General features: G+C 41.4%; 2 protein-coding genes across 5 annotated transcripts in view; one reads left to right on the top strand and one right to left on the bottom strand.

Moving 5' to 3' along the window:
* LOC133553295 (cleavage and polyadenylation specificity factor subunit 3-like) overlaps positions 1 to 23,694 on the top strand; it is a 33,491-nt gene that overhangs the window by 5,315 nt on the left and 4,482 nt on the right. The window contains exons 2-3 of one of the 3 annotated variants that reach the window (XM_061901330.1): positions 22,735 to 22,904; positions 23,037 to 23,540. In XM_061901330.1, coding sequence (XP_061757314.1) covers positions 23,470 to 23,540 — 71 coding nt within the window. In that variant the 5' untranslated portion in view covers positions 22,735 to 22,904; positions 23,037 to 23,469. Of the gene's footprint in view, positions 1 to 22,734; positions 22,905 to 23,029; positions 23,541 to 23,694 lie in introns of those variants that run through there. The other 2 variants (XM_061901332.1, XM_061901331.1) reach the window with 2 other exon arrangements.
* On the bottom strand, positions 1,628 to 23,120 carry asap2b (ArfGAP with SH3 domain, ankyrin repeat and PH domain 2b). Of its 2 annotated transcripts, none has more exons than XM_061901324.1 (28): positions 22,726 to 23,120; positions 18,346 to 18,418; positions 17,933 to 18,078; positions 17,772 to 17,846; positions 17,647 to 17,696; positions 17,432 to 17,561; positions 17,286 to 17,371; positions 15,011 to 15,086; positions 14,856 to 14,942; positions 14,676 to 14,779; positions 14,521 to 14,590; positions 14,302 to 14,389; positions 13,992 to 14,040; positions 13,754 to 13,917; positions 13,489 to 13,622; positions 13,285 to 13,379; positions 13,024 to 13,213; positions 12,816 to 12,901; positions 12,635 to 12,750; positions 12,488 to 12,555; positions 3,464 to 3,571; positions 3,202 to 3,394; positions 3,029 to 3,127; positions 2,854 to 2,962; positions 2,694 to 2,737; positions 2,554 to 2,618; positions 2,372 to 2,491; positions 1,628 to 2,283 (listed from the first exon to the last, which is right to left on the bottom strand). In XM_061901324.1, the coding sequence occupies exons 1-28, from the start codon at positions 22,849 to 22,851 to the stop codon at positions 2,209 to 2,211; spliced, it is 2,826 nt and encodes a 941-aa protein (XP_061757308.1). In that variant the 5' UTR covers positions 22,852 to 23,120; the 3' UTR covers positions 1,628 to 2,208. The 2 variants fall into 2 exon arrangements, with proteins under 2 accessions (XP_061757308.1, XP_061757309.1); XM_061901325.1 differs by having other exon boundaries at positions 2,854 to 2,950.

Genomic DNA, 23,694 nt, shown 5'->3' with positions numbered 1-23,694 from the left:
AAAGTTGGGAAAGGTGGCAATAAATACTGATAAAGTTGGGAAATGCTCATCAAACACTTTTTTGGAACATCCCACATGTGCAGGCTAATTGGAAACAGGTGGGTGCCATGATTGGGTATAAAAGCAGCTTCCATGAAACGCTAAGTAGTTCACAAACAAGGATGGGGCGAGTGTCACCAATTTGTAAGCAAATTGTCAAACAGTTATAGAACAACATTTCTCAACGAGCTATTGCAAGGAATTTAGGGATTTTACCATAAAATCATCAAAAGGTTCAGAGAATCTGGAGAAATCACTGCATGTAAGCGATGATATAACTGACCTTTGATCCCTCAGGCGGTACTGCATCAAAAACCGACATCAGTGTGTAAAGGATATCACCACATGGGCTCAGGAACACTTCATAAAACCACTGTCAGTAACTACAGTTGGTTGCTACATCTATAAGTGCAAGTTAAAACTCTGCTATGCAAAGCGAAAGCCATTTATCAACATCACCAAGGAACACCGCTGGCTTCGCTGGGCCCGAGCTCATCTAAGATGGACTGATGCAAAGTGGAAAAGTGTTCTGTGGTCTGACGAGTCCACATTTCAAATTATATTTGGAAACTGTGGACGTGGTGTCCTACGGAACAAAGAGGAAAATAACCATCCAGATTGTTATAGGTGCAAAGTTCAAAAGCCAGCATCCGTGATGGTATGGGGGTGTATTAGTGGCCAAGGCATGGGTAACTTACACATCTGTGAAGGCACCATTAATGCTGAATGGTACATACAGGTTTTGGAGCAACATATGTTGTCATCCAAGCAACGTTATCATGCCTTGCTTATTTCAGCAAGACACGGCCAAGTCACTTGTTACATCAGCGTGGTTTTGTAGTAAAATAGTCCGGGTACTTTACTGGCCTGCCTGCAGTCCAGACCCGTCTCCCATCGAAAATGTGTGCCGCATTATGAAGCGTAAAATACAACAGCGGAGACCCCGGGCGGTGAACAACTGAAGCTCTACATACAACAACAATGAGAAAGAATTCCACTTTCAAAGTTTCAACAATTAGTTTCCTCAGTTCCCAAACGTTTATTGAGTGTTGTTAAAAGAAAAGGTGATGTAACACAGTGGTGAACATGTCCTTTCCCAACTACTTCGGCACATGTTGCGGCCATGAAATTCTAAGTTAATTATTATTTGCAAAAAAAATAAATTAAAGTTTAGGAGTTTGAAAATCAAATATCTTGTTTTTGTAGTGCATTCACTTGAATATGGGTTGAAAAGGATTTGCAAATCATTGTATTCCGTGTATATTTCCATCTAACACAATTTCCCAACTCATATGGAAACGGGGTTTGTATATACATATATACAAACATTAATAGATATATGTCTACATACACACATTCTTTTCTCTAAATTTGCCTCCCCCAGTCAAAATAATTGCTCAAATATACAGTAGAAGTAGATTTTCAAGTATATGTGTGCTTTTCACATATGTAATACAAATATAAAGTTACATAATTGAAGAACTTGATTTTCTGTCAACTGACAACTAGGGTCGCTACAGCCAATGAAGTTGTCATTATTTTTGTCATCAACATTGTGATGTCCAACATGTATTTACAGGACACATAATAAAAGTTGTATTACTTTATTGAAGCACTTCCTCACGGACAACACCAACATCTTAAATGCGCTAATGCTAACGAGCAGGAGACGAGAGAAAAGCTTTTTGTAGACATGCTGGAGGACGACTACATGACTAGTAGGATATTAGGACTAGAGGACTAGAAAGACTGGTAGAAAGGACGAGAAAGACTAGTAAAACAGAAGGACCAGTAAAAAGGACTTAAAAGACTAGTAAGACTGGAGGACTACTAGAAAGACTAGTAAAACAGGAGGACCAGTAAAAAAAGACCATAGCAACTAGTAAGACTGGAGGACAAATAGAAAGGACCAGAAAGACTAGTTGAAAGGACTAGAAAAACTAGGAAAACAGAAGGACCAGTAAAAAGGACTAAAAAGACTTGTAAGACTGGAGGACTCCTAGAAATGACTACAAAGACTAGTAAAACAGGTGGACCATTAAAAAGGACCAGAAAGATTAGCAAGACTGGAGGACAAATAGAAAGAACCAGAAAGACTAGTAATATCGGAAGACTAGTAAGGACTAGAAAGACTAGTAAGCCTGGATGACCGGATGGACGAGGATGTGGTCACTCTGTGATGAAGTGCACAAATGTGACAGGAAACACTCCTCGTCTGGCAGGGTCTTCTTCTATGTGTCCAACCTGGACAACAACAGAGCGTTCAGTCAAAGACTTGGGTCACACCAATACTTACTGTCTCCCTTTCGATGGGGCGGGGCTAAGTACTCACCCACCACTCGCTGTCCTCCTCACCCTCCACGATGATTACCTCACCTTCCTGGAACGTCAATTCGTCTGCATGGTCCGCCAAACATTTGTAGATGGCCCTGACCCGCTTGGGTCTAGATGTCTACACACACACACTGTTAGAAGCTCACACACACACATTTAATGGGGATAGTGAGTACTCACACTGAAGGTAGTCCTTGGTTTGGGTGTCGGGGGGGAAGAGCTCAATGGGGACTGGGCCTGAGAAGCTAAATGATGACATAATGGTGACACTGAAGCACACATGCAATCTACATAATGTGTGTGTTAGTGCGTGTGTGTACCTCCTTTGTGTGCTTTTCTATAAGGTACCCTCTTTGGACCAGCCCTGAAATCAACAATGCATTTACACATAAGACCATTTCAGACCAGTGTAGACCACTATGAACAAGTACACAACACACAAGCATGTACCACTTCAGATTCGTTATGACTCGAACCTACCTGCTGGGTGATGTGGGTTCTGGAGGTGTGTTGTGCTTGTGTCCGGGGGGTGGGGGTGGAGGAAAAGCGGGTGGGGCCTTAGGAGTAGGGGCAGGAACTGCAGGGAGAACTGCGGGTGGCGACATTAGCAATCACGTGATGAGAGAGTAGCTTGTGGTCAGGAAGTGAGACTCACCGTACACGGACGTGTTTCTCTCAGCACTGTTCGGGTTAGGGGGGTCGGACAAAGAGCGCTGTCTTCCGACTGTTTCCATGGGAACATCTCTGCCATGTCCTGCAAGTTACTTGGTGCAGTTATATTTCATGATAGCTGCTGTGAGAAAACAAACATGAGTGTAGCGCTCTGACCTCTGGCGGGACCTCTGGGGGGCAGGGCAGGTGTGGGTCCAGGTGGCAGGTGGAGGTCCAGTACGGCGCCATAGGTCTCATTGCTGATCATCATGCTGGGGATCTGAGGCCTGTGTCTGTCCCGCCCCGGCACCGCGCGAGCTCCGCCCACAAACAGGCTGATCGGACGCTCCTCACGTCGGGAAGGAATAGGCTAGGTGATGAGAAAAAGGGTGTCAGGACCCTCATCGCGTGGCATGTAATGTTCCGATGCCGTCTTTACCTTGTCCTCCAGCTCATCCTCGCTCTCATCCATGTCATCGTTATGAAGACGCCATTCGTACTCCACGTGCACGTGCACGTTGAACTTTCCTGTCTGAGCCTGAGTCAGCTGACATGCAAACACAAGTCTAGCTTAGTTTATCTTTACTCTTAATTTACTGAATCCCTGCCAAGCTAAAAAAATAACAGGGTAGGACAGATTCTACAATATTAAGTAATGCGAAAAATTCATTGACTGTCGCCAAAAAGTTATGTGTGGTTTTTTTTCCCCTAGCATATTCACTTTTTCAAAACAGAAAGGGAACTTAATGTAAAATGTTAAAAGTTATGTTGTGAATGAACTATCAGTAAAAGACATGGAGAAGAAGGTGAAGGATTAAATATAAACTTTGCTTCTTCTTATTCCTTTTCAGATGTGCTGAAATGTGCAAATGTAACAACATTAATGTACTGTAACTTGGTAAACATGTCTAAGAGAAATAAATCACAACCATAACCATCTAAGCCTGTGGTGTGGAAGTATTATCGTAGCAAAATGATTTGCAAACACGTATCTCAATCTGTGTGTGTGTAATTCACATGTCTAATACATGTGTCTCTATATCAATCTCTGCATGTGTGTAATCAAATTTGCGTGTGTGTGTTTTAAGTTTTATGTTTTGTCTGTGTGTAAAAATATATACAGTATATATGTCTGTCTGTATTACGATTTGTCTCTTCGTAAAAATATTTCTGTCTGTTTGTATTTTTAATGGCGTGTGTATGTAAAAAAATGTGTGTAAAGCAGGAATTAACAGTGTGCTGGTGACACCAACAAGCAATAGAGATGACATTAAAATGTGTCTCGACATGAGAAAGGCTAATACTGTTATCTTTAGGGGGAGATATCCAATCCCCATGGTGGATGAGCTTTTGCAGGGAATAAACGGGTCTGCCATTTTCAGCAAATTAGATCTGAAATGGGGCTACCACCAACTACTGCTTACACCAGAGTCCCGGGCTATCACTATGTTTGCAGGGAACACGGATATACAGGTACAAGAGAATAATAATGGGTGTTTCATCTGCCAGTGAACAGTATCAACGCAAAGTTGCAACGGCCACAGCGCGAATCGCTTATGAATAGTGTGTCACTGGACAGTTGGAATTAAGGGGGAGACGCATTGTACTGCCACATGCACACAGAAACAGAGCCCTGGAGTTGCCTCATGAGGGACATTTGTGCATTGTGGGCACTAAGCAACAGCTCAGGAGTAAGGTGTGGTGGCCAGGAATGTATAAAGCTGCAGAGAGGCATGTGAAGTCATTTCACGGGTACCAAATAGTGTCAAGGCCTGATGTGCCTGAACCTTTGAGACCCACAGCACTCCCAGATTGGCCGTGGCAGGACTTAGCCACTGGCCTACTAGGCCCATTACCAATTAGACATAATTTTCTATGACATTATTGTTTATTTTGTTAATATCAGAGTCTGTTTTGCAAAAAGGTAATCCATAGAAGCATACAGTCTATGGAATAGGGACCCACCGTTAAAATATACATCATCATATAATATACAAAATACCGTACCATACAATTATTTTCATAATCTACCCAACCAATACGCATTTACAAATTCATACCAACTTACCAACTGGTTGACATTTATAAATAAGGAACTTTTAAGTCTACCAAATCAGTCTCAATATCCTATTATTTAAATTTGGTTAAAAAGTTAACCGTGTTTGATAATTATGCGACTAATGGGAAATCCTCAGTCATGAGGGCTGTGCTAAATATACAAGGCATGACATAGCAATACATTTTACTTAAAACACTTCTTAAAAATATTTAAAGAATATGATTCTTTTATAAAGCTAGCAATCTCATTCCAGATCATCGAGCCTCTACAGGCTATACTAAAGCTTGTACACTTTATAAAGGTTTACTTCTGGTGTTATTTCTAGAAGGAGTGGTCACTGGAATGAGCTGGCAGAGTGTAGAATTTAATCCATATACTAGGTTATACATAATACAAGCACTACGGAATCTGTTGCACTCAGTAAACTTTAGAAGGTTGTACCCATTAAAAAGAGGATCTGAGGGAGCATTTAAGTTTGTCCATTATTATAACAGTTATGGCTTTCTTCAGAAGAATCTCTATTTTTTTGTGATAGTTTATATGTAGTTCAAATAGAGTCTGATACAAAATTAATAGAGTGTTAAGAGGAAGAAAGTGCGTAAATTTTGAAAGAGGAGTCTAATTGTCAACCCTCCCGGATTTTCCGGGAGACTCCCGAAATTCAGCACCTCTGCCGAAAATCTCCCGGGACAAATTTTCTCCCATAAATGTCTTGAAATTCAGGCGGAGCTGAAGGCCACGCCTCCTCCAGCTCCATGCAGACCTGAGTGAGGACAGCCTGTTTTCACGTCCGCTTTTACACAATATAAACAGCGTGTCTGCCCAATGACGTTATAACTGTAGAATGATCGAGGGCGAGTTCTTGGTTTCTCATGTGGGTTTATTGTTAAGCAGTTTCATTAACATCCTCCCAGCGCGGTAACAACACACAACAACAGCAGTAACGTTTTCGTCTACCGTAAAGCAGTTCATCTGCCGTAAACAGCAATGTTGTGACACTCTTAAACAGGACAATAGTGCCATCTACTGTACATGCATATGTGACAATAACATCTACGGCTTTTACAGAGTGGAGTGCATAACTGCGCACACAACAAGGAGACAAAGCAGAAGAACAAGGAGGATACAGCCGCGGCGACGCCGACGACGATTAAGATTAAGAAACACGCTTGTAAGTTCCAAGCCCCAGCTGCGATTGGACCTGGATAGCCTCCGGGAAGAAGTAGTGGACTACCAAGTGTTGGCAGTGAAGATCTTCCTAAGGAAGCAAAGATTGACAGGTTTTGGGCCATGCTAGGGAGAGATGGAAGATTCCAGACTCTAGTGCATTTGATGAAAGCACTTTTGTGCGTGCCACATAGCAATGCATCATCAGAGGATGTTCAGCATGGTTAGAAAAATAGTGACGGAGAAAAGAACAAGGATGGACAAATCAACCCTTAACTCAACAATGAGTAGATGAGTGTTATGTGTGTGTATATGTTTAAATAAATGAACACTGAAATTCAAGTATTCCTTATATATATATATATATATATATATATATATATATATATATATATATATACATATACATATATATATATATACATATATATATATATATATATATATATATATATATATATGAAATACTTGGTGAATTCTAGCTGTAAATATACTCCTCCCCTCTTAACTACGCCCCCAACCCCCGACCACGACACCTCCTCCCGAAATCGGAGGTCTCAAGGTGGGCAAGTAAACCGACATATTTAGATAATTTATTCATTAAATATTCAATATGGCTTCAGCAGGCACGGACTTCCTCTTTCCATCGATCAGATTGTGGCCCCCAATACGTGCACTATTTAAAGCATTCTACCAAGAGAACAAAAATCAGCATGTGAAAACCACACCTCCGTGGGCTCAGGCCAATGGTGAGGTGGAAATACAAAACGCCTCATTAATGAAGAGGATTCGCATCGCACAGTCTGAGGGGCTGGAATGGAAATCCAATAACGTTGGCACGTTGTGTAATTCGTAAATAAAAACAAAATACAATGATTAGCAAATCCTTTTCAACTTGTATTCAATTGAATAGACTACGAAGACAAGATATTTAATGTTCAAACTAAGAAACCAAATTTTGTTTTGCAAATAATCATTAACCTAGAATTTAATGGCAGCAACACATTGCAAAAAAGTTGGTACATTTGGGGCATTTTTACCACTGTGTTACATGGCCTTTCCTTGTAACAACACTCAGTAAACTTTTGGGAACTGAGGAGACCAATTTTTGAAGATTTTCAAGTGGAATTATTTCCCATTCTTTCTTGATGTACAGCTTAGGTTGTTCAACATGGTCTCATGGTATTTTAGGCGTCATATTGCACCACACATTTTCAATGGGAGACAGGTCTGGACTACAGGCAGGCCAGTCTAGTACTCGCACCCCTTTACTATGAAACCACGCTGTTGTAACACGTGGTTTGGCATTGTCTTGCTGTAATAGGCAGGGGCGTCCATGATAACATTGCTTGGATGGCAACATATGTTATTCCAAAACCTGCATGTACCTTTCAGCAATAATGGAGCCTTCACAAATGTGTAAGTTACCCATGCCTAAGTCACTAATACACCTCCTTACCATCACAGATGCTGGCTTTTGAACTTTGCGCCTATAACAATCCGGATGGTTCTTTTCCTTTTTGGTTCGGAGGACACAACGTCTATAGTTTTCAAAAACAACTTGAAATGTGGACTCGTCAGACCACAGAACACTTTTCAACTTTGCATCAATCCATCTTAGATGAGCTCGGGCCCAGCGAAGCCGGCAGCGTTTCTGGGTGTTGTTGATAAATGGCTTTCGCTTTGCATAGTAGAGTATTAACTTGCACTTACAAATGTAGCGACCAACTGTAGTTGCTGACAAGTCATTTTCTGAAGTGTCCCTGAGCCCAAGTGGTGATTTCCTTTACACACTGATGTCAAACTGATACACACTTACGTGCAGTGATTTCTGCAGATTCTCTGAAACTTTTGATATTACGCATCGTAGATGGTGAACTCCCTAAATTCCTTGCAATAACCTGTTGAGAAATTCTGTTCTTAAACTGTTCGACAATTCACTCACGCATTTGTTGACAAAGTGGTGACCCTTGCCCCATCCTTGTTTGTGAATGACTGAGAATTTCATGGAAGCTGCTTTTATACTCAATGATGGCACCCACCTGCTCCCAATGAGCCTGTCCACCTGTGGGATGTTCCAAATAAGTGTTTGATGAGCATTCCTCAACTTTCTCAATCTTTTTTGCTACTTGTGCCAGCTTTTTTTAAACTGGTTGCAGTTACCAAACTCCAAATGACCTAATATTTGTAAAAAATAAAGTTTTTAGTATATTTTCTTTGCAGTCTATTAAATTAAATATATGTTGAAAATGATTTGCAAATCATTGTATTCTGTTTTTATTTACAATTTACGCAAGGTGCCAACTTCATTGGTTTTGGGATTTGTATGTGACAGTTTATCGATCTGTTGAGCACAACACGACGGGGAAGAGTCCTGCAGAGCTCCTGTTCAAGAGAGAGATCATAGGAAAGCTCCCAGACAGCATGACACTACAAAGAGACCTGCAGGTCAGAGATGCTGATGCTGAGAGAAAAGGAGAGTCAAAAATCTACACAGGCATCAAAAACAACGCAAAATACTCAGATCCTCGGTCATACTAAGACAAAAAAACTGACAAATTCACAACAACCTTCCACAAAACACCAGACAAAGTGATCAGCAAGGACAGCAACAATGTGGTTGTTGGATCACCAAGTGAAGCAACCTTGTCCAGGAACACCACGTTCGTCAGAAAGCACTACACTGAGGAGCCAGCTCCACAGTCCTCCATCAAAACACAAATTACATGGTCGGAGAATAAGAAGGAACGAGGCATACAAGGAGTCCAAGACAGAGGATCACGCTAGAGTGCCCACGCCTAAACCTACAACACCTGCAAGATGTGAGAGACCCTGACGGCAGGCCAAGCTGCCACAGAACCTGACACACTTTGTTATAAAGTACAAAGCCTGTCTGGCACTTAAAAAATATATATAACAAAAAGTTATATATTTGTTATGCTTTATCAGTTATAATGGGTAATGTTTACCTACGGTTTACAGGGTGAAGTTTTGGGTCAGAGTGAACCTTTGTTTATTTTGATAACAGAAAAAACATACAGAATTGTTTGTGTTCTGTATGAAAAAATGGGTGGCGATGGACCCGTTGACGTGAAGAGAGAGAAAAAATTGGATGTTCATTCTCACTGATGTTCTGTGAATGGAGCATTGCAGTTTAATTCCTAATAAGGGATGGGATTCTTAATAAATGGATTGAACCCTCCTGGGTTCAATACCCGGGCTCCGGATCTTTCTGTGTGGAGTTTGCATGTCCTCCCCATGGCCTGCGGGATCTTTCTGTGTGGAGTTTGCATGTCCTCCCCGTGACTGCGGGGGTTCCCTCCGGGTACTCCGGCTTCCTCCCTCCCACTTCCAAAGACATGCACCTGGTTGATTGGCAACACTAAAATTGTCCCTGGTGTGTGAATGTGAGTGTGAATGTTGTCTGTCTATCTGTGTTGGCCTTGCGATGATGGCGACTTGTCCAGGGTGTACAGTGCCTTCCGCCCGATTGTAGCTGAGATAGGCACCAGTGCCCCCCGCGACCCCAAAGGGATTAAGTGGTAGGAAATGGATGGATGGATAATACGAGGTGTACTATTTGAAGAAGCACTCCATTCTCAACAATATAACTTATTTAAATACAAAAAATACTTCTGACAACTAAGTTACTGCTAAAAAAAATAAACTTTTATTTACAGCAAGTGATGAAAAGTCCATCTTGGCTTCAACCACGACATAAGTGTGTGTGGCTGCAAGGCGCCGACTAGTGGTAAGTATAAGGAAAGGCAAGAGGGAGTAACAGACAAATCATTTTACACATTCAAATCGCAGTACAGACTGACAAGTCGTACATGGCAGAAGTGTGCAAAAATCATGCGTAGAAAGACAACCAATTGGGTAATTCCTGCTCCACACACGTCTAGATTCGCCAACACATTTTTTTTTTTTTACCACACACGCCGAACGAAATACAGATATTTTTTATCCACCATCCATCCATTTTCTACCGCTTATTCCCTTTTGGGGTTGCGGGGGGTGCTGGCGCTTATCTCAGCTACAATCGGGCGGAAGGCTGGGTACATCCTGGACAAGTCGCCACCTCAATATATTTTTCATACACTGACAAATCATAATACAGACAAATAACTTAAAACACACACATGCAGATCTGATTACACACAGAGATTGATACACAGACAGGTTGATATACACTATAACCAGAGGTGGGTAGTAACGCGCTATATTTACTCCGTTACATCTACTTGAGTAACTTTTAAGATAAATTGTACTTCTAAGAGTAGTTTTAATGCAACATACTTTTACTTGAGTATATTTATAGAGAAGGAACGCTATTTTTACCCCGATCCTTTTATCTACATTCAGCTCGCTACTGATTTTTATCGATCTGTTAATGCACGCTTTTATTGTTTTGGTTTGTCAGACAGACCTTCAAAGTAGGATCTATCACATGCCTGCGTTTCACCAATCAAATGCAGTCACTGGTGACATTTGACTCCGTTTCACCAATCAAACAGAGCCAGGCAGTCACATGATTAACAGCACTTTTTTGTTTTATAAACCTTTATTTATAAATTTCAACATTTACAAACAGTTGAAAATAATTATCCAAGTAAGTACAAAAACGGTACAAAACAGTATAAAAAACGTACAAAACAGCGCCCAGGGGTTGTAAATTCAAAGTAACTAAAATATCAATCAATCAATCAATATTTATTTATATAGCCCCAAATCACAAATGTCTCAAATGACTGCACAAATCATTACGACTACAACATCCTCGGAAGAACCCACAAAAATAGAATGCAAAAAATATAAAATTAACAAAGCGTAAAGCCATAGGCTCACTTAATCTCAGTAAATAACTTAAAATCATCGTTTTCACAGCTTTTTAGTTGTTAGAGGTAGAGTGTTTTAATGTAGACTTCTAAATCTTTTTTAAAGGCACAAAAAACAGGTCGGTGTTGAAAAACTTACATTTATGAATATAAAACTTAGCCAATAGTATAATGAGGTTGCAAAGGTAAAATTCATTTTCAAATTTTTTTCAATAAATTGTAAAACCAAATATATATTATTTAATATATATTATTGTTTTAGTTGCTTAAGAGATATTCCTGGCTCTGAATTTGTTCATTGCTATTTTTATCTTTTTGTGCATTACTTGTTGCCGTCATTAAACGAACAGGTTACTCATCAGTTACTAAGTACTTAAGTAGTTTTTTCACAACATACTTTTTACTTTTACTCAAGTAAATATTTGGGTGATTACTCCTTACTTTTACTTGAGTAATACATCTCTAAAGTAACAGTACTCTTACGTGAGTACAATTTCTGGCTACTCTACCCACCTCTGACTATAACACACACGTGAATTGAATTACACATGTACAGGTTGAAATGCATGTTTGCAAATAATTTTGCTACAATAATACTTCCATACACATACTAAAAAATTAAACAACGCAGATGCTACTTTGATCAATTTTGTACAAAATAATAACAAAATTATAAAACACATATTTAATACTAGGTTGATTGGCAACAATAAATTGGCCCAAGTGTGAATGTGAGTGTGTAAATTTTGTCTGTCTATCTGTGTTGGCCCTGCGATAAGGTAGCGACTTGTCCAGGGTGTAGCCCGCCTTCCCCCCCATTGTAGCTGAGATAGGCACCAACGCCCCCCGCGACCCCAAAGGGGAATAAGCGGTAGAAAATGGATGGATGGATAATAACAAATACAATAAAAGTTAAATATATGCTAAGATATTTGAAATAAAACAACTGATTCGCTTTTTAGCTATATGTGACGAACCAGTTGTTAGTGTTTAATACATTTAACTTTCAGAACAGGTCGAGAGCCAATTTAAAAAAAACGCTCACAGGCTGAAAATGACCCTTGGCTTGCACTTCTGACACCACGATCCAAGCTTAGCATTGCTCTTCTCTGCTTGAGTCACTAAATACCAAAGCATTGCTGAGTCACCAACAAGCTTAGCTATAGCTTAGCATTGCTGAGTCACTAACTAGCTTAGTTTAAAGTTGGGATTGCTGAGTCACTAACAACCTTAACTTTAGCATTGCTTTGCTGACTGGCTATACCTTAACTTTCAATTAGCTGAGTCCCTAATTAGCTTAGCTTTAGCTAAACTTTGCTGAGTCACTAACTAGCTTAGCTTAGCCTTAACATTGCTGAGTCATTAACTAACTTAGCTTTAGCTTGCGGTGGTGACTCACCAGGTCTTCACACTGCGAATGTCCCAGTCGCCTGGCAATGTCCAGCGGTGTTTCACCGCCCTCGTTGGCTGCACACACACAGTAGCGTAAGGCTAACGTAACGCTAACATTAGAGACTGAAGGTTAGCATGGTGCTGGCACACTTACTGATGTTTACGGCAGCTTTCCCTCGCAGTAGAAGTTTGAGACTTTCACTGTTGTCTGTCAAGCAGCAGTAATGAAGGGCGGTGTTTCCTTTGGATGTCTGCTTGTCCAAGCTGGTGCTACACAAACCCGGTTGTAATTGTTAGCACTATTACTGACAGAATAAATCATCCTGTGACTCTACCTGTTCTGTGCAAGGAAGTCAACCATGTGAAGAGAGTTTCTGTCCACCATGCGGACTGCCAGATGGAGCACTGTCTCTCCAGACTCCTGTTGTCACATTTAAGGACCACAATTATCATCTTTTCAGACGACTGTTGTCACATTTAAGGACCACAATTATCATCTCTACAGACGACTGGGAAAGACAGACTAGGAAAAATGGAACCTACATGTTCATGGGCTTGTGGAACCGCCTCCATCAGGTCCACGCCCTCGGCATGCACCTGGATCAGGGACAGGATGTCTCGGTTCCGGACGGCCTGGTACAGAACCTCTAGGCGGGTCTCGGCATCAGCACATAGTGGACGTACAAAGCGCTTGTCTATGTACTTAGCGGTGATGTAGTCCTTCCTGATCTGCCTGCAGATGGGGAGCACAAGCAGAATGGTCCAGTTATCCGTGGATTCTTGGAACGCTGCACGCTCACTCACATGTCGCTACACGGGTCAGGTTTGGACACGCCCTTTGCAGAAAGCGCCGCCTCCATTATGTCATTGAAGCTGGTGTTTCCCACGTTCTTGGCCAGCTGATACGGTACAGGTTCACTTTTAGGAGGTTGTCACCACACTTTTATGCTCTTCAATAGCCTCATCAATAATTCATGATTTCAATGTTGGACAAATGGAGACAGTCACCAGCAATTCGGATGTTCCTAGGACGTCCAGGTCCAGACTCTGGATTCTGGAGTAGTGGACGCCCATTTCTCTGTGGATCCCTGAGCACTCAATGCAGATCAGCACCCCGAGGTTGGTGGATAGCCACGTGGGATCTGCAGGAAGAAAATCAGCCTTTTGAAAAACCTGGTTAGGCTTTTGCCTTTTTAGGGCAGCCTTTTAGCATTTTAGCTTGGTTCTAGATCTAAAGAAGTACTACAGCAAGCGTTGCTAGCATGGTCTTCACCAGGAGCGCTGCAGTCGCAGCAGACGTTGTTGCCGCTGATCTTCTTCACTTCCTGCACTATGGCTTTGGTGAGCTCCTGAACGATGTTGTCCTCCTCATCCTGGTCTCCTTTAAACGCTTTGTTCAGAGCCTCTTCTTTGCTGTTCTGAAGAACTGACACCCAGCTGCAACACGCAGCACCTCACAGGTCAGAGGTCAGGCCCGTCATAGATCAAGTGTCAAACTTCAGGATACTCACATCTGACAATCAGCGTCATCTTCTGCTTGGAAGTGATACGTTCTGTCGTCTGAGGGGAAACCAAACACACCTTGGACACCTTCCCAGCACTAATATGTACTGTGTTCTAGTCTCCAGCTTTGTTCTACTCATGTTCTAAACGGTGTTGTAGTCATGTGAAAGCCATATTCTAGCAGTGTTTGGTTGTGCTACACATTTCCACTAGTGTCCGGTCCTTCAAGATATTTTCTGGTTTTGTGAAAGCGGTACTCCAGATTTAGCTGTGCTCTGGTCGTGTTCTAGTCATGTTGTAGTTGTGTTTGGTGCTCACGTGAGATCAAGTCAAAGTTCTTCTTGTCATCCGGGTTCTTCTTTACTTGACAGGTAAGCAGGTTGAGTTTGGCAGGTGGACGGTTTGTCTGAAAGAGAAAACGCTCGTTGGTGTCAATCAAAGTCAAACTCTGCCCACATTGTGGCTTGTAATATTTCTCCTGATTGGTCATTTGAGCAAAACATCAAATGAGCAAAGTAGCTAGTGGGCGGGGCTTACCGTAGAGTGACAGATGGTCAGGAAGCCATTTTTCACAGAGCACTTCCTTTTCTGCCACATTTTTGTCAACCTAGACAACACAGCACATCTTGATGAGCACGCTAAAGGCGGCCAGATTGGCTGCTTCATTATGGCATGCGCACGTGCTGACGCACCCCTCGCTCTTCTTGTACAGGACTCCGCAGCGCTCGGTTCCATGAGCCTTGTTCCCCTGCAGCTGGTGAAGACTATATCCAGCTTTCTGCTTCACAGGGGTCTCCTGTCAATCAAACATAGGGGTTAGTGCCCACGTGAGCTGCTATTTGTTAGCTTGCACGTCAATCCAAAGCAGCCACCTCTCTGGTTTCAGACTGCAGCGCTGCCTTAAGGACATCTCTGAGCTGACTTAGCTGTTTCCTTTCGCCATCCTGCGTCTGTTTAATCTGGACGGGAAAACACACCCCTCAGGCAAAGGTTAAAGGCCAAATAAATATGATGGCACTATCCTTACCGCCGTCAGCTCGGACGCCATTTTCTCAACGGATGGTTTGAGACTCTCCACGGCCTTCAACCCGTCCTGGAAAAAACTGAGCCCGATATGTAAATGTCACAGGATGATTGACAGTGATTATTTACAGCTAGTTGATAGGATAAGTGGAATGGATAAGAGAATCAATGTTAAGATTGACGGCGTGGCACAATGGGAGAGTGGCCGTGCGCAACCGAAGGTCCCTAGTTCAATCTCCACCTAGTACCAAACTCGTCACATCCGTTGTGTCCTGAGCAAGACACTTCACCCTTGCTCCTGATGGGTGCTGGTTAGCGCCTTGCATAGCAACTCCCTCCATTAGTGTGTGAATGTGTGTGTGAATGGGTAAATGTGGAAGTAGTGTCAAAGCGCTTCAAAGTACCTTGAAGGTAGAAAAGCGCTATACAAGTACAACCCATTTATCATTTAAGATTGCGAGATTGCAGAGCTCCGATTCCTTCCTGCACAAGGAACACTTAACTTGCACATGTGTACCAACTCTGCTAAACAGGTCTTTTATTTGGCTTGGATTGCTGTCGTTGTTTTTATATTCTAATTGCACTTCAGGGTCAGCATCACAATCGATTCTATTTTTCTGTCTACTATATTCTATTTATAATTCTATTACTTCACCTATTACCTAAATCTGGGACCTCGGGTAGTATATTTTGAGCCATCTCATGGGCTACTATGACAATAAAGCTCATTAGATACTGGAATTAATGACAGATGATTGACAGGACGATTGACAGGAGTAGTGACTGTAAAATTGACAGGATCATTGAGAGAAAGATTGACCAGATGATTGACAGGATGATTGAGAGGATCATTTAGAGGAAGATTGACAGGATTGTTCACAGTATGAGTGACAGATAGTTGACATGATCTTTGACAGGAAGACAGAGGATGATTGTCAGTAAGATTGAAAAGGTGAGTGACAAATAACTGACAAGGTAGTTGACAGGAAGATTGACAGGATGATTGGCAGGATTGTTGACAGGAGGATAGACATGAAAATTGACAGGGTAATTTACAGGATTGTTAACTAATGGTTGACAGGGTGGTTTCCAGAATGAGAGACAGGATGACTGCCAGGAAAATTGACATGACAATTGACAGGTTTACCGACAGTGTCAAACTTGGACTTGGATTTGTATTGTTTCCTCGTCGCAGAGGGAATTTGGGACGAGCCAGGCGTGAATTAAGGTACATCTTTTTGTTTTAACACTATAACTACTAAACAACAAACAAAAGGGCTCACAATGGAGGTACAAAACTTGAATATGGAAACAAACACTTGCACTATGGCATAAACTATGAACATGAAACAAAAGCTTGCACAATGGCAGAACTATGACAAGGTACAAAACTTGAATATGGAAACAAACACTTGCACTATGGCATAAACTATGAACATGAAACAAAAGCTTGCACAATGGCAGAACTATGACCAACTAAACAAAAACACTTACTGTGACGGGAAAGAGTATAAGGGAAAGGCTGCATGGATATCATTAGCAGGAGGTGATCGAGGGCATGAAGGAGGTGCAGCATAGGTAGGTGAAGTTGCCAGGACGAAGACAGAAATAGAATGGCTTAAATATTGACTATGATAATTAGAAACAGGTGTGAGGGCTGAGGACAAGGGCGTGACTTGAGGGCGAGGTGAAAATCAAAGAGTTGGCATGGAGATGAAAACAAAACAGGAAGTGCAAAACAAAACTGAGTGTTCAAAAAACAAACCATAACATGACTAAAACAAAAAATAACCTATAGGCGTGACAGACAGGATAATTCACAGGATCGTTAACAAGAGGATTGACAGGATGGTTGTCAGGCTCATTGACAGGATGAGTGACCGAAAATTGACAGGATGAGTGACAAATAATTGACAAGATGATTGCCAGTAAGATTGACAGGAAGAATGACAGATATCTGACAAGATGGCTGACAGGAAGATTGGTGAGACGATTGACAGGATAGGTAATAGGAAGATTGACATGAAAATTGACAGGTTAATTGACAGGATCATTAACAAAATGATTGACAGGATCACTGGCAGGATGGTTGCCAGGTTGAGTGACTGTAGCATTGACAGGATGACCGATAGACAATTGAAAGGAAGGTTGCCAGGAAGATTGACATGACAATTGACAGGTCCATTGACAGAATTATTAACGGGATCGTTAACATAATGATTGACAGGTTAATTAACAGGATGAGTGACAGATCATTGACAGGATGGTTGACATCATACTTGCACTGAGCGTGAAAATACTTGATGAGGTTCTGCAGGAAGTCCACACTCTTCTTCATTTTGATGTCGTTGACTCTCAGTAGGTACTAGAGAAGAGCATTACATGTCACTTCCTGTTAGTTCCTGAGGGTGACCTTTGACCTAACCTCACACATGTTCAACTGGAACATGCGGCGTTCCTTCTCCATCTCCTCGGCGATCTCTCCGCCACTGAATTCTGTGCGGATCATGCCATGCTGCTTGGCATGTTCGCGCTTCTCTTTCTCCAACTTGGACCTGCAATGATCAGAGGTCAAGATGAGCAGCACTTTCACAAAAAGATCCCACAGTGAAGATAAAAGGCCAGCAGCGTGGCGCTTACAGTTTGGTCTCGTAGTCTTTGCAGGCCTTGTCGAAAGGCTTTTTCAGGTCCTGAGGAAACATGTCACATGAGCTCAATCATCAGCTAAGTGCTTCCTGTTAGCATGTAGCATTGAGAGGACACACCCCCTTTACGCCCCGCAGGTCCCCTTTCAGCAGACTGTCCAGCGGGAAGGAGATGATGTTGTTCATGTTTTGAATCTGCCAATAGTATGTCTCATCAGTCACGTCCGTGCTTTGCTGTGACGACAGCAAGTGGGGTGGGTGGGCGAATTGTAGACCCTCACCAGGTTTTTGAATAGCGCCGCAAGCTCTTTGGTGAAAATGGCAAACTTGATGAAGGCGGAGCCAACCTCTGTATCATCGTTGCAGACACAGTTGTCACCCAACTTCTCCATGGCGTGCACATACTGCTCCTCGTGCTCTACATGTGCTGCGGAACACGCACACGCACACACACACACACACACACACACACACACACACACACAAGCGGTTATTCCCATTTGCTGTGATGATGGAAGCTGCGCCCTCAGCATGCTGGGACATGAACAGGTATGGTGGGAATGTTCTACAGGCCAGACGCTGCCTGCCCGCCATGCTGGAAGCACTCCTAACATGTATGCGTGTGCGTGCATTGATGCTATTGTCATGGCAACTTATATGTATGTATAAAAGGAGGATTAAGTGAGCATCTTACTCAGACCAGATGTGTACACAGACTTCATTGCCTTCTTCAGTTTGGACAGAACCGAGCGCTCCACATCCAGAACCTGAAGGGAGACACATGCGCAAACACACACCGTCATTTGGCTTTTATCTCTTTAATCATCATGTCACCTCACATTGGCTTGTAATTATTCACTATTTATTCACACTCACACATAGTTAAACACACATACATACACACTTACTTCATAATGCACCTAGTCGCAAATATGCTTACATACACACTTTAATACTTATACGTACACTTACATTTAAACATATACACTTAAATTTAAATACACACATTGAAACAAACTTACATGTAAACACCTACATCCATACATTCATTTTCTACTGTTGTCCCTTTCCGGGTCGGGGGGGGGGGGAGCCTATCTCAGCTGCATTTGGCGGAAGGCGGAGGACACCCTGGAAGTGTCACCACCTCATCACAGGGCCAACACAGATAGACAGATAACATTCACACTCACATTACCACACCTATGCCCAGGTGCATGTTTTTGGAGGTGGGAAGAAGCCGGAATACACAGAGGGAACCCACGCAGTCACGGGGAGAACATGCAAACTCCACACAGAAAGATCCCGAGCCCAAGACCTTGGTATTATGAGGCACACGCACTAACCCCTGCTCCACCGTGCTGCCCCCACTTACATCTACCTACATTTAAAACCCACTTTTATGTAAATACATTTACATGCGAACACATTTCCATGTGTTTGATCAGTCCATGTCTTTGGAGGGTCACTGTCTTCAACTGACCAAAAACTGTTTTATCACCTAAGAAATATTTTCAAATTGAGAAATTTGTTGTCAAAATTGGATCTCGAAATGATCATTCACGCATTCATTTCGTCTCGCATTGACTATTGCAATTCTCTTTTCAACAAATCAACGCTAAAGCTAAACCTACTCAGTGGCCTAGTGGTTAGAGTGTCCGCCCTGAGATTGGTAGGTCGTGAGTTCAAATCCCAGCCGAGTCCTACAAAAGACTATAAAAATGGGACCCAATGATTCCCGGCTTGGCACTCAGCATTAAGGGTTTGAATTGGGGGTTAAATCACCATAAATGACTCCCGGGCGCGGCACCACTGCTGCCCACTGCTCCCCTCACCTCCCAGGGGGTGATCAAGGGTGATGGGTCAAATGCAGAGAATAATTTTGCCACATCTAGTATGTGTGTGACAATCATTGGTACTGTAACTTTAACTTTAAAGAGACTTCAGACTGTGTGGCTGCCAGACTTTTGACCAGAGCACCCATGTTTTATCCAGTCTTTATTGGCTTCCAGTTAAATTCCGCGCGTTGCATGGTGGGGCCCCTCAGTACATCACTGACTTGCTATGCCCCTACTCTTCAGGGCGCAGCCTACGGTCTTCAGGCCAGAGTTTTCTAAAGATCCCCAAAACTCATTTTAAAACCCATGGAGACCTGGCATTCCAGGCTATAGCTCCTAGACTCTGGAACAATTTGCACCAGTCCCTCCCTGATCTTGACTGTGTTGAAACTTTTAAGAAACATTTGAAAACATCTCCTCTTGTAAAGTTAATGCACCTTAACTATCATTTTTAATCCACTTTGTATACTTTTTATGATGTTGCCCCTGTTGTTTCTGCGATGAGGTAGCGACTTGTCCAGGGTGTACGACGCCTTCCGCCCGATTGTAGCTGAGATAGGCGCCAGAGCCCCCCGCGACCCCAAAAGGGAATAAGCGGTAGAAAATGGATGGATGGATGGGCCCCTGTTGTTTTAAATTGAATTGTTTTTTTTACTTCACCTATGTTTTGTACAGGGCTTTGTGATTTGATCTGTGAAAAGCACTTTATAAATAAAAATGACTTACTTACTTACATGCAAACTCACTTACATTCCCCTACATATACATACTTACATTGTTTCAACACAAATACTACGTTGAAACAACATACTTTTTGACAATGTTTATTCAATGTAAGGTTGTGATGTTGATTTGGCCTTTGAAATTTGGTAATTTCCCAACCAACAACAAGGATCCAACTTTGGAAATTAACGATTGATTGATTGAAACTTTTAGTAGATTGCACAGTACAGTACATATTCCGTACAATTGACCACTAAATGGTAACACCCAAATAAGTTTTTCAACTTGTTTAACCTCTAAAGGCCTTAGTGGCCACATGCGTGGACAGCACCTTTTTTTAGCTCTTATTTCCAAAATTGTGTACACTACTGAATTGGGGTCTTATGCCGACATATGGACACTTATACTGCTATCTGGTGGCGTCAGAGGAGTATAACATACAATGGAATTTGGAAAAAAAAAGTGTAAAAAAAAAAAATCGCATTTCACTACATATGAAGTACACTTTTGTGCACTTATGGACTAAATACATCATATTAAAAGACGATTTTTAGTTCTTGTTCTAATTAGGGTCCAATAAGTCCAAATAGCAAAGAGAAATACATTTAAAAAAAACATGTAAACAAACAGCTTGGGCCTTAAGAGGTTAAGTCGGGGTCCACTTTAATCAATTCACGTTGTCTCAATTTACTAATACAACTATTTTGCAACGTTGTTTCCAAGTAAGTTTTAAAGGACATGTACGTATAATCAACTTTGTATCAATGCCTTGTGCCTGCTGGGTTACAGGCATGCATACACACCATACCTCTAAACCAGGGGTCACCAACCTTATTGAAACCAAGAGCTACTTCTTGGGTACTGATTAATGCGAAGGGCTACCAGTTTGATACACACTTAAATAAATTGCCAGAAATAGCCAATTTACTCAATTTACCTTTAATAAATAAATCTATATACAGTATATATATATATATATATATATATATATATATATATATATATATATATACATATAAATTGGTATTTCTGTCTGTCATTCCGTCGTACATTTTTTTTCCTTTCACGGAAGGTTGTTTGTAGAGAATAAATGATGAAAAAAACACTTAATTGAACGGTTTAAAAGAGTAGAAAACCGGAAAAAAAATTAAAATGTAATTTTGAAACAGTTTATCTTCAATTTCGACTCTTTAAAATTCAAAATTCAACCGAAAGAAAAGAAGAGAAAAACTAGCTAATTCAAATCTTTTTGAAAAAATTGAAAAAATAATTTTTGGAACATCATTATTAATTTTTCCTGATTAAGATTAATTTTAGAATTTTGATGACATGTTTTAAATAGGTTGAAATACAATCTGCATTTTGTTAGAATATATAACAAATTGGACTGAGCTATATTTCTAACAAAGACAAATCATTATTTGTTCTAGATTTTCCAGAACAAATATTTTAAAATAAATTCAAAAGACTTTGAAATAAGATTTAAATTTGATTCTAAAGATTTTCTAGATTTGCCATAATACATTTTTTTAATTTTAATCATAATAAGTTTGAAGAAATATTTCACAAATATTCTTCGCCGAAAAAACAGAAGCTAAAATGAATTAAATAAAAATGTATTTATTATTCTTTACAATAAAAAAATAATAAATTTACTTAAACATTGATTTAAATTGTCAGGAAAGAAGAGGAAGGAATTCAAAAGGTAAAAAGGTATCCTAAAATCATTTTTAAGGTTGTATTTTTTGTCCAAAATTGTCTTTCTGAAAGTAATAAGAAGCAAAGTAAAAAAACAAATGAATTTATTTAAAAAAGTCAAGACCAAGTCTTTAAAATATTTTCTTGAATTTTCAAATTCTGTTTGAATTTTGTCTCTCTTAGAATTAAAAATGTCGAGCAAAGCGAGACCAGCTTGCTCGTAAATAATTAAAATTTAAAAAAATAGAGGCAGCTCACTGGTAAGTGCTGCTATTTGAACTATTTTTAGAACAGGCCAGCGGGCTACTCATCTGGTCCTTACGGGCTACATATGCGTTGGTGACCCCTGCTCTAAACACACTTAAATACATTTACATGCACTTACATATTAACTCACTTACACGCAGACACACTTTGTGGGTTCTTCCGAGGATGTTGTAGTCGTAATGATTTGTGCAGTCCTTTGAGACATTTGTGATTTGGGGCTATATAAATAAACATTGATTGATTGATTGATTGACTTACATTTCAAGACACACACACACACACACACACACACACACACACACACACACACACACACACAGACAGACAGACAGACAGACAGACAGACAGAGAAAACAAGTGAACAGAAGAGTGAAGTGCTTCTGCCCAGCATAAGACAGGATGGGGAAGTTGTCCTTCCTGTTGCGATGTAACATGGTTATCATCACATGACAGTTACTGTGAAGTTTTACATTTTCAGCCACGTTTACATGCATGACCTCTGACCCCTGCGTGCCTACCAATGCGCAGTGCGCCACTGTCCTCTTAATTACCTCCTCCAGAGCAGACACGGTGTTCCTGCAGTGGGACATCCGCGTGGAGAAGTTGGAGGTGGTGGGGGCCTCGTAGTCCTCATTGCACTCACGAACGAACTCGGTGACGCTGATCACGTCCGGCATGGTGGAGAAGGGAGTTCGAACCCGGAAAAGAGAAGTGACGAGAGCAGCCCCAGGTGAGGCGCGAACACCTGGACTCTCCCCTTACACACACATACAAACACTTACAAACACTTACACACACACACACACACGGAGGACTCTTGACTAAGAGTTCCAAGTGTTTTTTTTTCCCGATTATTCCTCAGGTGATTTTCCGTCCAGGTGAGGCGCGCGCACCGTGACGTCCCTCCTTGCTCGCTGCCAGCGAGACGTCTCACTCTGCTGAACTTCCCAGAGACCGAAATCTGTAGGCCACGCCCACAGCCTTTCACCTCACATAGCTTTGACGTCCAACGAAAACCTGGAAAGATTTTCACTTTAATCTCTCGTCTTTGTCTTAGTAGAGAAGACGAAACACGACAAAAGACAACATGTTATATTTTGTTTCATTGACCATGGCACGACTCATTGACAGGAGCATGTAGGAAGCCATTGTGTCCACAGGGTGGCAACCGCGTAGGGCACCACCAAAGAAGACGAAAAACAGCGGAAGTTGGGCAGAGCTAAATTTTTGGCGGAAGCGTGCCTCGGTAAAAGTGTTGAATTCATGTGATTTTTCATCATTTTACTGCAATAAACATGGCAACGAAACGCAAACAGGAGATAATAGTTCCTGCCGAGGAAAGTGATCAGCTGCTTATTCGTCCGCTGTGAGTCCAAAAGTTTTCTTTGTCTTCTTTCTTTCAGTTTGAGTACAGGATTCCGTTTATTTAAAAGTTTTTTTCCCCCCAATGTGTTATTTCATTAACGACTTCCGAGTCACATGTTCATTTATATAATTTTTCCCCAAATAACAGTGAACCC

Source organism: Nerophis ophidion, linkage group LG05 (genome assembly GCF_033978795.1).
Source record: "Nerophis ophidion isolate RoL-2023_Sa linkage group LG05, RoL_Noph_v1.0, whole genome shotgun sequence".
NCBI classification, from domain to species: domain Eukaryota; kingdom Metazoa; phylum Chordata; class Actinopteri; order Syngnathiformes; family Syngnathidae; genus Nerophis; species Nerophis ophidion.
The sequence above is the reverse complement of the archived record's forward strand: the minus strand, read 5'-3'. Positions and strand labels throughout refer to the sequence as shown.

What these genes read in the sequence shown, in the direction of transcription:
- asap2b (XM_061901324.1), bottom strand. Translation starts at nt 22,851, where the DNA reads ATGCCGGACGTGATCAGCGTCACCGAGTTCGTTCGTGAGTGCAATGAG. An exon ending in CCGTGTCTGCTCTGGAGGAG is followed by an intron (nt 18,419 to 22,725) that starts GTAATTAAGAGG and finishes GTCTCCCTTCAG; the next exon opens with GTTCTGGATGTGGAGCGCTC. An exon ending in TCCAGTTGAACATGTGTGAG is followed by an intron (nt 17,372 to 17,431) that starts GTTAGGTCAAAG and finishes GCTCTTCTCTAG; the next exon opens with TACCTACTGAGAGTCAACGA.